This window comes from Quercus lobata, chromosome 11 (assembly GCF_001633185.2).
Source record: "Quercus lobata isolate SW786 chromosome 11, ValleyOak3.0 Primary Assembly, whole genome shotgun sequence".
Classification (NCBI taxonomy): Eukaryota; Viridiplantae; Streptophyta; class Magnoliopsida; order Fagales; family Fagaceae; genus Quercus; species Quercus lobata.
In genome coordinates this window covers 35,921,151-35,936,466 of record NC_044914.1, presented here as the reverse complement: position 1 = coordinate 35,936,466, position 15,316 = coordinate 35,921,151, and the positions used below count along the sequence as shown (strand labels likewise).

General features: G+C 34.3%; 1 protein-coding gene across 1 annotated transcript; it reads right to left on the bottom strand.

The window, feature by feature from the left end:
* Positions 1 to 2,330: 2,330 nt before the first annotated feature.
* LOC115968662 (ethylene-responsive transcription factor ERF109) lies at positions 2,331 to 3,526 on the bottom strand. Its single transcript, XM_031088120.1, has one exon. The coding sequence runs from the start codon at positions 3,414 to 3,416 to the stop codon at positions 2,508 to 2,510; it is 909 nt and encodes a 302-aa protein (XP_030943980.1). The 5' UTR covers positions 3,417 to 3,526; the 3' UTR covers positions 2,331 to 2,507.
* Positions 3,527 to 15,316: the final 11,790 nt, after the last annotated feature.

Here is a 15,316-nt window from a genome sequence, read left to right as displayed (position 1 = left end):
CTATTCTTTTCCAACTTCCAAATTTCCAACTAGGCAACTCTCCCATGACCCATCACCATCTTATATTATTTGACCCCATTAATATTCAAATAGGAGCAATGGACTCGTCTTTTACAATCTTTTTGTTTTGTTTTTTTTTAATCAGTCTTTACAATCTACTTTATAATATTAAATTGATATAAGTTTATTATAAATAATTCTGTGTCACTGTATTTATCCTAAAAGGCAATAAAACATCCTATCAAAAAAAAAAAAAAAAAAGCAATAAAACATGCTCAATTGGGTAATCTCTCTCGTTTTCAAGTTTTCCTTCTATTAAAAAATTCCAAACACAAAAAAATAATTATAGTATTATTATTACACACTTTCACACATACTGCCACAACTGTCTTATATGACTTGACCGTTAATAATGAAAAAAAAAAAAAAAAAAATCCATGTGAAAGTACCAAACTATCTATTACAGACGTCTATTATATGTATAAAAAATGTGTGACCCTACAATTATTCAACACATTAAAAAAAATGTTGTCAAGTTGTCACAATTTCAATCTACTTTATAATATTAAACTGGTAAGTTTATTATAAACAATTATGAATAATTCAGTTTCATTGTATTTATTCTAAAAAGCAATAAAACATGCTCAATTGGGCAATTCTCTCACTTTCAAGTTTCCTTATGTTTAAACATATAAAAATAATTGGTTCGATTAACGTATGTTTTATTCCTTAATATATTCATTAATCATTAATTTAAAAAAATTATGAAAAATTAAAAAGTACATCAAAAAAGCTAGAACAACACATTTTCACACAAGTATTGTTATAACTGCCTTACATAACTAACAATTAATTACAGTTTGTTACTTAAATAATTGTAGTAAAGTGTGGGTAAGAACTGTGTTTCTAACTTGCTATAAATTTTTAGTTTCCAAAAAAAAAAAAATTGCTATAATTTTTCAACACAAAATTTAAAAAATAAAAATAAAAAACGTTGTCATATTGACTCCAGTTGTGACCCTACAATTATTCAACACATTAAAAAAATGTTGTCAAGTTGTCACAATTTCAATCTACTTTATAATATTAAATTGGTAAGTTTATTATAAACAATTATGAATAATTCAGTTTCATTGTATTTATTCTAAAAAGCAATAAAACATGCTCAATTGGGTAATTCTCTCACTTTCAAGTTTCCTTATGTTTAAACATATAAAAACAATTGGTTCGATTAATGTATGCTTTATTCCTTAACATATTCATTAATCATTAATTTAAAAAAATTATGAAAAATTAAAAAGTATATCAAAAAAGCTAGAACGACACACTTTCACACAAGTATTGTTATAACTGTCTTACATAGTAAGTGTTTGGATTGAAATGAATTTGGCATCTGCGTTTTCAAAGTTCTACGTTTTCCTTTTTTTTTTTTTTATTGACCCGCATTTGTTGACTTTGGGAGACAAATTTTACTTTTATGAACAGTGTATGTACTGTTCATGTATTGTGCATACACTGTTCACGTATTAAAAAATATTAAAAATGGGTTTCACAGTACTATTTATACATTTAAAAATTATTTTACTACAGTATTTTCAGTTTTCAGTTTCAACAATAATAAGTTCAATTCAAATAGACCCATAACTAACAATTAATTACAGTTTGTTACTTAAATAACTGCCGTAAAGTGTGGGTAAGAACTGTCTTTCTAACTTGCTATAAATTTTTAGTTTCCCAAAAAAAAAAAAAAAATTGCTATAATTTTTCAACACAAAATTTAAAAAAATAATAATAAAAAACGTTGTCATGTTGACTCCAGTTGTGACTCAAGTTCTAACTTTCTAATATATTTTTTTCTCCCAAATCCGTACGTGATTTATAAGGCACATGCTAAACATGTTAGTAAAGAAAAACACACATGTTGGATTAGACATGGCAAAGACCCAAAAGATATTTGGTAAACGTGACGTGGGACCCTCAGTCGGCCCCGAGGTGGCCAACACACGGTCCTACCCTTTTTGAATGGGACCCATATTATTCCAGAAGCGGTAGTAGTGTTTCTTTTTCATCAGGTGAGACTTGAGAGAGAGAGAGTGATACATCATTGGATAGTAGATATCGTTTCGTTTACTAAAAGAGTGTTCTTTTAGTAGTCGTACTACGTTACACTGTGGCCGTGTGGCCGTGTGGGTCCCATCTCATTCTTATTCTTACTCGCCCCTCCCCTTCTTCCTAGGTTCCTCTACGTCAAACACAATCTTCTTTGTTTTGAACAACGTCGAACATAGTTTTTTGATTTCATTCTACTAAAACAAGAACAACAAAACAAATTTTAAGAAACAACACTATATTTAACATAAATTTTTTTTTTTGGAGATAATATTCCCAAAAAAAAGACACATAATGTAACATAATTGTTGTTGTTTGGCCAAAATTAAACGAATTGTAACCAAAAAAAAAAAACAAGCTCACAACTTGTACACTTGGCTATTAGACTTCCTATGGACTTAATAACTACGAGCATTGCTAGTATTACCAGCTGAATCTGACGAATCACCACCATTCATGAGCGTCATCATCCATTCATCCCAATGCTCATCGACGAAATTATTGTCCTGATTTCCATTCCCAATTAAATTTGTGACTTCAATTTCGGCAGAATTCTCAGCAGTTGTCATTAAATCGGAGGAATTTGATGAATTTGCTGCTGTGTAATCGGAGAAAGGGAAATTGAGTTTGGCTCGTGGTCCGCGGAACTCGATGGCGGCTCTGTCGTAGGCTCGGGCTGCTTCCTCTGCAGTAGTGAATGTGCCGAGCCAGACTCGGATCGCTTTTCTCGGGTCTCGGATCTCAGCGGCCCATTTACCCCATGGCCTTTGTCTCACTCCCCTGAAGTTCTTCTTCACCCTTTGTTGTTTTTGCTCTGTTTGTTTCTTTGAAGACCCAGACGCAGACCCGGACGATACTACAATTTTCTTTCCTTGCTGATGCTGACGATGATTATCAGTAGTATTTTGTTGGGTCGGTGGTGGCGGGAAAAAATTGCAGCCAAGACAGCCGTCGATGTTGCACACGTGGCAGGTGTAAAATTCAGACGATGGAGGCAAAAACGTGTCCGTACAGTCAGTCCCGGTGCTTGTTGGGGAAGAAGCGCTGGCCCCGGCAGCTCCGTCGAATGTGGGTGGTGGTGGCGGCGAAGGCTGCCATGGGTAGCCGTAGAATTGTTGATCGGCGGGGACGGTGGCGGTGGCGGAGGAAGAGCCGGATACGACGTTGGTGAGGGCGGCGACCATGACGGAGAGTTCATCCTGGGGCGAAAGACGGTGCTGTTGAAGCGTAGGCATAGGTGGCGGTGTGAAGGAGTGTTGAGTCATGGGAGTTTGAGTGATCTTTGTTCTCTTGAAAGGGTTGTACATGTTTCAGTTAGCAGCAGCGAGCTTCTTCTACTTCTTTGTTGTTCTTCTTGCAGTGGCCAAAAAATGTTTTTGTTGGTCAAATTGATTTTTGGTGTTGGGTGTGTGAAAGAAAGAGTGAGGGGGTATATATATGTTGGTGAGTTGACGTGGCAAGCCCAGCAAGCACACAGATCACACACGGGTTTGAAGGGGTTTTGAGGGTGTCACGTGGAAAATTGATAAGTGGGATCTGGATTGGCCTTTGGATCAGTTTAGGGGTGGTCCCTTGGGAATGGAATGGTTTAAACATTGATTTTTTTTTTTTTGGGTACATTTTCTGTGGTGGGAGGGACCCATAAATACAGAGAAGCGGCGTTACGTGATATATAGACAAAAAGGGTGACGTAAGATAGTGAGTAGCATTGGTGTTGACATGGCGGTTATATATAACGGGGAGGTTTGTATTTTGTGGGGTACACGCGGACTTTTTGAAACTGCGTTTATTGGCTTTTGATGAGATTGTAGAGTTAGGAGTTAGGACTTCACCGTGGACTGTGGAAGTTTCCTTCCTCTTAGCAAAAGGTTGCAGCTTCTACAGACTGGAGACTACGCGACAGAAATAGTAACAACATTGGGAAGCAAAAGTACATAAAAGCTTTTCACGGCAATACTGTTTTCTACCATTCTCTGTCTTTAGTAGCAGTCAAATGGAGACAAAAACAGAAAAACTCCTGGTGGAGTATAATCATGCGATGTATACAGGAAATAAAATAACATAAATAATAAAATAAAGGAAATTTTAAATAAAAATTTATTTGTTATAATAAAATATAATTTAAATATATACATGCGATTTTTTTTTTTTTCAGGCCTAGTGTCAATTAAAAGATTCATCATGGCATGTATCCATTAATTAACAAAATAAATTAAAAAAGTAAAATAAGAAAATAAACACCATTTTTTTTTATCTACCATTAACAACTTATCACATACACTTTATTATAAAAATGTTGTGCTCTTAGCTTTTTAAGGGAGCTGACACACTTATTATTTGAGGTTTGAAGAAATCATCACATTAATCATTCCGTTAAATAACAATTACAGTATATTCTCGTGTATCACTTTGTTTTTTAGAAATGTTAGGTCTATAATATTTTTAAACAAATCTTAAGTGATAAGTTTTTACTAACTATTACAGTGGGCAAAAAAATAATTTAAGTGGTGAATATAAATTAGAACTAGTAATAATTTACCATTTAGGATTTAGTGTGAAAATATTATAAAAATGTTTGGACGTAGCACTTGTCCTTTATCTTTCTTTTCTTTTTTTCATATTTTTGATAAGTTTATCTTTTTAAAATAAACAAATGCTCCACTAAAAATGACCAATATAATTGAATTTGTAAAAATATGTAGAAGTGTAAATGAGTAATGTTATAGACATTGTTTTTAATACTAGACCAAACTGGCCAGTTCAACCTATTCAATGTGGAACTAGATCCTAAATTGGTCCAGTAAAAACCAATCAAGAGCTAGTAAAATTCGAGACCTGTCACTCTTTAGATTCTTTAACCGTTTCGATTTTTAAAACATGGTTATAGATACAATAATTTTTACAACAGTTTAATTGATGGTACAAATTACTTTTGTCAAGTTGTTGATGAATCAAATGTCTTTGGATGTGGAATTCTACCTTTCTTATGATTGAGAATGCTCTTTACTACTAGTGTGCTTTCTGTCACTTAGAATTGACTTACTCTATTTATAAGAATTGTCTTATTGTTGATGAGTGGAGTAAGGGAGAAAAGATTGACAAATTCTTGGCTGTTTTTTATGATGCTACTTGATTTGAGTTGAAGTGTATGCATTTCTTTTAGAGTGTAAAGAATTTATTTCTAGATGAATGTTATATTTTTGTTGAACTATATTATTTTAAATGTGGATTGAAGACTTGAAGTGTATGCGCTACTTTTGGGATGTAAAAAAAAATGTTTCTAGATGGATGTTAAATTTAATATTATGCAGGTTGAAATGAGTTATGTTACATTCGTGTCAACCCAACATGATTCGTTTATTAAATGTGTCAAGTGGGTTGGGTCAAGTCCACCTGCCAATAGGTTGGGTTAGGGTTAAAGGATCATAACATTATTAAATGGGTTGGGTTCGGGTTGAGTCATTTAGTCAAATACCCCTACCTCGACACAACACAAACCCAATATGCTAACCCAAATTGACACCCGTACCGTTAAAGGAGACTATCAATTTCAAAAACAATGTGTTGGTAGGAAGGAAGTTAGGGGTGGAAGTGTCTGAATATGGGCACTTGATATTATCCCTTAATTGTTGTAGGTTAAGTTTTTCAATTAAATTTAAGCATAGGTTACATTGATCAATACAATATAAAAAACTATAACTAAAATTTACCTTATTATTATTTGTTGAAGAGGAGGCAAATCTATGGCTAATAAATTAATAAAAGTCAAATTAGATGATATATACTTATAATTATTTTCCTATAAAAAATTAGATGATATATATTTTTAAATTTGATTCTAGTATCATTTTAGCATTTATAGCTTAGAAAATTTAATGCTGACATGAAAAAGTGAGTTAAAAGCTTATATGACAATATACTGATATACGAGGAAGTGCAGAAAAATTAATTTTTGTTTTACTATAGTACTAATTTTATATATATATATATATATATATATATATGTATATATCTGTATATATATATATGTATATATCTGTATATTGTAAAATTTATATTTATTTGATACATACACATCATAACAATAATAAGTGGAGAAAGAAAATTTGAACTTGTATCTTCCTTATGTAAATCCTCGGCCCAAAACATAACCAATTTTATTAAACAAAAAATAAAAAAAAATTAACAAAATAAAAACCTATGGCATTTTGTGTCTTTTGTCTTTGTTTGTAGATAAATGCATCTTAGGGTGCATTTGTTTTGGCTGTAAAGGGTTTTAGGAAACCATTTTACACTCTTTAGTGTGTTTGGTAAACACAGAAAATTCGGTCAAACGGAAATCAATTTCTGCGTTGACCATAAAATAACCCACTTGGCTCGTAAAACCATTTTAGGTTTTATTTTACCTTCAAATCAATTACACTCCTCACATACTCTCTCAAGCTTCTCACATGCACCCTTCACAAACACTCTCCAAGCTCAGTTGCGACCAAGCTCCACAGAGCAAGACACACCAAACAGTGAGTTTCCATAGACCAAGCTCCAGTCCGACGACCTACAGTCCACCAACCCACACTCCAGAAAATACACACCTGAAGAGAGAGAGCTCAAGCACACTCCACCTAAACAACCTAAGCACATCTTCGCCGATCAGATTGCCGTCCTTGTTCAAACCCATTCTCGTTGTGGATGCCCAGAACCACCCCTCGACACACAGCCCCGCCGTCACATGCAAGCCACTCCGCCGACCTATCCCTTGTCCTCGTCCTTCGTTGACCCATCCCTCATCTTCATCGACCCATCCCTCATCCTCGTCCTCACCAACCCATACCTTCAAATCAAGTTTTATGGATTGAAAAGTCACCGCCAAACACAGATCGGAGCCTTGTCATCTCATTCTCGTCGCCGTTGAAGCTCATCGTCAATGCCAAACATAGATCGGAGCGTTGACCCGATTTCAACCTCTCTCGATCTACCACTCTCTTTCCCTCAATCTCTCACTCTTTCTTCCTCCCCTTCTCTGTTTGACCGAGTTTGAAAGTTTAATGGTTTTATTTTGATTTTTGTTTCTTTAAAAAGTTTATATCTTGCAATTTTCTATTATAAATTTGTTTGGAAGCTGAGAAAATAGCTAAAAAAATGTGAAAAATTTGTAGAAAAATAACTGTGGGGCCCGAAATCTGAGGTCCCAGCCCACTTTATATTCAGGGCCCAAAGCCCAGGCCGAGGAGCCCTATTGCCGAGGACGTATGATGAAAGCCCCCCAAAGGCCCAAGGATGTGGCCGAGGATGATCTCACGCTCAACACCTCACGAAACGCCTGAAAAAAATGACAGACTCAGTACAGGGGCAGGACAAGGGAGAAAGCTGCCAACATCGCAGTATGTAGCCCCACATCTGACAGGCCCATACTCGAAACCATGCTATTTAACCTTTCCCAACCGCCCCCAACCACTGGGATGTATGGATTGATAGGACGAGTCTATACCTCAAAAAGCGAAGCCTACACATGGACACGGGAGAGGAAGTAAAAGCTAGTATAAAAGGGAAAGAAAGCCAGAGAAGAAGGGAGGATAAAAAATCCTACGAAAAGGAGAATGAGAAGGATATGATGCTCCTCGGACTAAGTCCGAGGACTCAAACCCCCCTAGCTACACCGATGTGGGTCTTAGATATTCAAGCCAATCCTACCTTCGTATGAGCTCCCATGAAAACCATGACTAGACCGTCGTCCAACGACCAAGGCCCAGCCTTTCTAACCCACTCTCTACAAATTATATTGTTCGAGCCCTTTACATACGAGCCCAATGTCATTCTTGGGTCGCTGAATAATTGTGTCCCTACAATAGCATTTTCAGAATGTTACCAAACACTAGAAATCGTTTTCCGGACTATTTTCCATTGCACACCCAAACGTCCGGATTTTAATTTCCTTACGGGAATTCATTTTTCCCTGCATTCATTTTACACTCGGAATTCGATTTACATTGAACCAAACACAACCTTAATATATTTAAAAATAATAATTTTTTGTGTTGGTCTTGATTGATAATTTGTTAATACTATAAATTTCTATTTAGAGTTTTTTTGTTTGTTTGTTTCTTTTTGTTTTACTCTGTCCCTGACTAAACCAACCACAAGGTACTTGGTTTAGATAATTATATTCTAGTATAGAATATAACGTAACAAATAAAATGATTGTAAAGATTGTTAACGTCATATATTCTATATTCAAGTACATCATGTTGTGGGGTTTTTTTTTCTTCTAAAACAAAAGTGGTTTTTTTTTTTTTTTTTTTTTTAATATAAAAAAATGTAAGTATACATCATGAATTCATGATTCATGTGATTGAATCGATTAAATTTTAATAAAAGAGTATTGCCAAATGATTTAATTTGTCAGAAACTTTACATATAGAATGTTAAATTGATAATAAAAAAGAGCAAGACGTCCTATTGCTACCAATACTCTGGATAAAGCAAAACCTTTTAATAAAATATAGTATATTCATTTTGCACTTTACTAGATTTGTCAGTAATAAACAATCTTCGTATTCACACATAATATACGACTCCAATATAACCATAGAATTATTATACACTTATTTTTGATGAATGAATTATCATACACTTATGTGCTTTTGGAAACAATGATGGGAAATTAATATAATAAAATCTTTGAATTCTTTTTTGGAATCAATTTGGACAATTCCAGAAACAATAAAAAAAAAAAATATAAAAACAAATAAACAAAGCTGCAATACGATCATATTATACACGTTGTGTGCAGTGTCGCATTTGTAGTAATTAAAATTAGCTGTAGTTATTAGCTGTAGTTGTGTAAACTACACTACACAATACATCGGACTCAAAAAGTCAGCCAGCAAAGCACACAAAGACAAAGCGTTAATAAGAGAATAAAAGAGTTGACCAATGTATTAGAATTAACATACCAAACAAAAAAAAAAAAATTAATTTATAGAAAGCGGTGTAAACATATAAGACTCAGAGAGTTGTTCTAGAAAGAAAAAAAAAATACACCGAGAGAGTTGACATTTCCAAATGGTCAAAGGTCGGTAAAATGGACGGTAGCTTTGAATGGGTTGGGCCGGATGGACTCAGGTCCGCCTGACCCATGGCCCAACTCAGTAAAGAACTTCTTTGCTTGCTTGTAAAATTAGGATTAAATTTAGAGAAATGCCAGTAAATAATATTTTCATAACACTTTCACAACAAATCTTAGATAGCGTGTTGTTACAGTTTGTTATTGGGTGAGCAAGAAAGTAAAATAAGTAACAACCTGCTATCTAAAATTTGTTGTGAAAATGTTATGAATGTAACACTTTTCTTGAATTTGAGTATAATACACTAAGTTCTTCAATTAAATTCAAAAACATGATTGCATTGATCATTATAGCATAAATATTAAATAGTGTTTTTTTTTTTTTAAGATTCAAGAATAGTTAAGATGTTCATCCAAAAAAAAGAAAGAGCAGTTAAGTTTATGTACTTATGTGTTTAAATTTAAATAGGAAACTATCTAAGAAATTATACCCAAGTTTTACTCATGAAATTAATAGAAATTATTGTATGTTAAAGATTTAACTTTTATCTATTCTAAAAGCCTTGTAGTTCAACTAGTTAACATTTTTTGATGTTTCTAATAGAGACATCTAGAGTTTAAATCACCACACTTCCAACTATCAATTGAATTATCAAAAACAAATATATAAATCTTAAAATCAATTATTATTTTTATTAAGTATAATAATATTTTATTATACAACATGAAATAATAAACATTTTTATATTTATCAAAATGATATCTTAATCGTGGAATGATTTTTGTCCATTTCAAAATAAAATGAAGAGGGCCCTAATTTTATATTTAAGCAGAAAAAAAAATTAAAAATGTAAAAATCATTTTATGTTATGGGTTCGGTTAATGTATACTCTTAGGACATATATTTTAAAAACATTTTATGAAAAATTAAAAAAATTGTCAAAAAAATTAATAATTTTTTCTTAAAAAATATTTAAAAATGCTTTACTATTTTGTGCGCTTTAGAGGACCGTTAGTAAAATGCTTAAGTTAAACACTAAACTTTTTTATAAATTACACATTACTTTATTTTATATATATATATATAATGCTGCCAGGTTGGGTTGGGTTCAGAATTCCACTTCACAGGAAATATATAATGGTGGCCTAGTTGATCAGTCGCTGTCCACTTTGCCATTGGTGGTCCCTGGTAATTCCATACAAAAGCAAGCAAGTGCGGAACAGAGTTTGTACATAGATTCTCCGACATTTAAGCCGCAAGCGACCATTGTCTTTGTGTCATACACGTTTTCCACAGAAACTTCTAGTCACAAGAAAGAATTTTTTTTTCAAAAACCAACACTTTAATTAGTGATTTAAAATTAATTAACTGTCTCTTTGTAAGTTTTACTAGATCCTAATGGGCAAGAATCGCTGATGCCATAGCCAGAGTAGAGAATAATTTTAGTCTCTAGCTGTAAATTAAATAATGTTTCCAGAATCGGGATTGACACCTTTTGTATTAAAATGACCTCTAAAAAATTAAAGCTTGTAAAAGAAGTACTTATTGTACGAATACAATGATGTAGTAGAAACTAGAAAGATGGTCAAAGTCTATGCAGAGCAGTATCATGATTCATGAGCTGCCGAAGAAATACGTGTTTTAAGTTTTATAAGATATTTTTAGCAAAGTTGTTTTAAGATCTGTGAAAATAGGTGTGAGTGAAAAATGTGTAGGAATATGTGTTGTAGTGTTTAAACAATAGTTTTTGTTTGGGGTGTTCACTAAACCCTCAAAAATCGTATTAAAGTTGCTTGCAAAATGGAATAATCGCACCGCACTGCAAGTAACAATGCATCGCACCACATGGTGCAGTGCAATTTGTTGTTTTATAATAAGAAAACTGAACAAATCGCATCGCACTGCATCATCTCTATATATTAATATATTTATTTTTTAAATATTAAATATATTATTAATAGTTTAATAACCCTAGTTTTCAAAAAAAAAAGTTTAATAACCTCACCCAGTGTTGATTAGGAAAGCCAATCCAAAATAAAGAAAAATTAATTCAATAGTTTAAAACTTAACCCAAAACAAAGGGAAAAATCAGTCTTGGACTGTGCAAAAACAGTCCAAAATTTGAAAAATATATCAGTTTCAAACCATTCAAATTGTATCTTATACATCGCACTGCACATGTGACCTCAAAAATGAGGTACAGTGCAATTATGATTTTGGCTAAATTCTAAACCTCATCAAACCAAATTGCACTGCATCGTATATGTGACCGCAAAAATGAGGTGAGGTGCGATTTAGCCAAAATCACAACCGCACCACAAAGTGCGGTGTTAAAAATGGCCTAAAACCGCATCACACCGCATTGCAAACACTCCTAGTTTTCGTTGTTTAAATACCGTTACCAAATGAGCCTCAACCTTTAAAAACTTTGTACATGATTGGATTTAAGAAATAAAATCTTAACCATGAACCATTTCATGGTTAAAGATAGTTTTATAACTTGAGCAATGTGACATCTGGTTGGGCTAGTACTGAAGCTAGATTTCTTTGTATAGAGGTTACCCATGTGCAAGTCTGTCAGTAACAAAATGGCCAAGGCATATCAAACCTTAATTTTCTCAAATTTATCATATACTTCATTGTTGTTACAACCATGGTTTGCAGGAGCCAATTCTAATTTATAGAAAAGTCTTTGTTCACAAAGATTTTATAAGAAACATATCCAGTGTGTGGTATATGGATCAAATTGAATCTTATAAACTTTCAAGTGGGGTCTGAGCCAATGTCCTCGAGTCCCTAACCGGCCTACGCAAACCTTATACTTTAGAAGCAAACTGGATAGAATGAAAGTTCTCTTTATGCTTAACTTTCATCAGTAATAACATAGCATATATAATTACAAAGGTTCCAAATTGAATTAAACAAAGCAAAGGTAATTTCATCATAATGACCTTTGGTTATTCTTTTTCATTTTTATTAATGATCATGATTCTCCTAAGCTTTTTTCTCTCACACAGCATAGTCATTTCCGGAAGTAGCAAGTTGGAAGGTTGGAGGGAGGTTCCCAACCTCATATCTTGGACCAATCTTGGCGATGATCTTCTCATCTATAGTAGCTGCATAGAGTGTTGGGGAGATAAACACCTTGGAAGGGAGTTTCCTTAAATAATTAATATAACATATAAAGACACACTTTAACTCAAAAGGCCTAAGTCCAATAAGTATGTGCTTAATTATGTTATATTAACTAGACACACTTTAACTCAAAAGACGTAAGTCCAATGAGTATGTGCTTAATTATGTTATATTAACTACTTATTCTTCTCATTTTTATTCAAGGTGGGACTTCACTCACACGTGTAACCCAACAATTTCCCCCTTACGTGTGAGTCTCTGCCTATTTGTAGGCTTCAAGATTTCTCCGTGGGTCATGAACAAGTCCTACAGACTTCCCCTTGCCTAATGGGTCATTCCCTTCACTAGTGCATCATCCATGGGCCTCCACATGTCAACCTCGCACGTCTTTTATCCTCCATGGGAACTTTGCACCTCATCGTTGTCTAGCACCACTAGCAATAATGCTCATTTGTTGGGCCTTTTCCAAGATCGTTTGTGTGGGCTTTATGAGCTTGTTTGGTGCAATATACCATCCCCGCTCCAACTGCAAAAGGGACTCGCCCTGCTCCATTTGCGAAAGGGCTTCAAGTACACATACCCTGTTCCCGCTCCAATTGCAAAAGGAATCTCGATAAACTTGCCACCTTTGCCCCATACCACCATTGGCTTTGATACCACTTGTTGGGTCCCAAATAATATTACCACAAATATTAACAATCCAAAATGACAATTACACAAAAGAACGCAAATATTTATGTGGAAAACTCTTTCTCCTTGAAGGGAAAACCACGAGACAAACTCCGAATAATTTCACTATTATCAATTCAATTACAATAATTCTTGTGTATGTCTCATAGTTAAAGAAAAATCTTTTTTGTTTTTCTTTGCTTTTACACACACAAATTATCTCTCTCAAAGACGGCAACACTTTGCACTCTCCTTTTTATTTTCTTCTCCACGCACAACCCTCTCTTAGCTGTCTTTTTTTTCTTCTAAGCGGCTCCCTCTTGGCTGCTCTCTCTTTTCTCTTTTTGCAACTTCCTCTTTCTTTTCTTTCTCTTCAATATGCGGCACACCCACATGCTTTTTATTCACAAAAAAGCTTCAGTCCTTAGATTTCTTTTCCTAGCATAATATGAATTCCTAACATGACTTGAGTTAGGATTCTAACAAGTATTAATTATAAAACACAACTCCTACTTACATTTGGAGTAGGATTCTAGGACTTGTCAACCACGTTCACCTATTTCTAATTGAAATAGAATTCCATCAATGCTTGCATGGCAAGCTCATTATCTTGAGCACAAATCCTACATGGGCTGGACTTTTATTAGGTGCCATGCACCTCCCAAAAATCTCACCCTCTAGCCCATCAAGGAAGGAGATCTTCAATTCCAACTCTTTAGTTAGAATTCATGTCAGTCAAGCCAACTCCAAGTTTGACCTTCTTCATTATATTCACCAGCACTAAGAACACCTTATCAACGTCAATACTTTTCACCCTCAAAGAATTAAATCTCATCTTGGATTTCCTTAATCCAATCCTTTAGCTCCCCCCTCATTAGAAGCCCAATTATTCTTGAAGCTAACAATTCGATGTTCTCCAGTAGTCCTCTTCTCGTGAGGTTCATCAATCTCTAGTGGAAGATATCGCTCCCCTTGCTTAAGACCTCCAAGGTCTTTCACTTCATCATCATCCCATGTAGCCTAAGCATCTTTTTCATCACCTACCATTTCCTCTTCTGCAGCACTATTAGGTAATGAGAATTTCACCCTTTTGGTATCAACACCATTAATCCCAACTCTCATCTATGGAGTCCTCTCAAAATCTTTAATCTTATTGGACTTCTTCTTACAGGTCTTCACATAAGTTCTGTACATACCGCATCATGTATATCCTCTTGCAACAACCAATGAACCGTCAGTAAGTTTCCATCTTCCATTACCAAGGTAGTTATAATAACTTGCTCGATCCATAACCAATGTAGAAAACACATTCATCTTTAAATTTGGAACATGTCGCGCATCCTTCGATGTCATAGTGCTACCAACATTGGTTTCAGTGCACATATCACCAATTCCCACAATTTTTGAGTAACTGGAATTACCCATTTTTACTGTATCAAAGTTTCATACTTTGTACGTGGTAAACAACCCTTTCTTAGGGATGACATGGTGAGAGGCTGTTGAATCAACAACCCACTCAACATCATTATTAGCAACATGCTTACACTTTTGCTTTTCACAACAACTATATTATTTTTCTCACTATCATTCTTTTTATCTTTGACTTCAGTTTGTTCTTTATTCCAATGCCAACAATCTCTTCTTATGTGACTGTTTTTCTCAAAATAGAAGCATTCTCTAGTTTCCTTAAATTGAGATCTATTTCTTGATTGTGACCTACCATTGAATTTTCGCTCATTATCCTTTACTTCCACCTCTGCTTTTACCTCTGCTCTTGTTCTTCGTGAGAAAAACTTGATATTGTTGTGCATTGTCTATATTCGCATCTCTCCTGCGAATCTCTTCACTTACAATCAAATCTCAAATCTCAAATATCATCATATTTGAGTTTGTTTTTTCCTGCAGAATTACTCACTGCCATTCTCATGGCTTTCCAACTGTTTGGTAAAGAAGCTAAAAGAATCAATGCACGATTGCTCGAACTTCATCATCAAATTGAATTTCCACTGAGGATACTTGATTTGTAATCGTATTGAACTCATTTAGATGCTGCGCTACAGGAGTGCCTTCTACCTTCTTCAGATTAAACAACTTCTTCATCAGAAGCACCTTGTTGTTAGCTGATGACTTTTCATACATGCCAGACAAAGCCTTCATTAGATCCATTGTGGTCTTTTCCTTTACAACATTGTGTGCAGCTGATCTTGGCAGAGTTAATCGAATAACTCCCAGTACCTGTCTATCATCCTTCATAGTTTCAGGTTTCTTCCCCAAAAGAGTGGGATGCAATTTCTTCTTATAGAGATAATCTTCAATCTACATCCTCTAATACCCGAAGT

Excerpts from the sequence above, each read along its gene's own strand:
- LOC115968662 (XM_031088120.1), bottom strand. The coding sequence starts at position 3,416 with ATGTACAACCCTTTCAAGAGAACAAAGATCACTCAAACTCCCATGACT.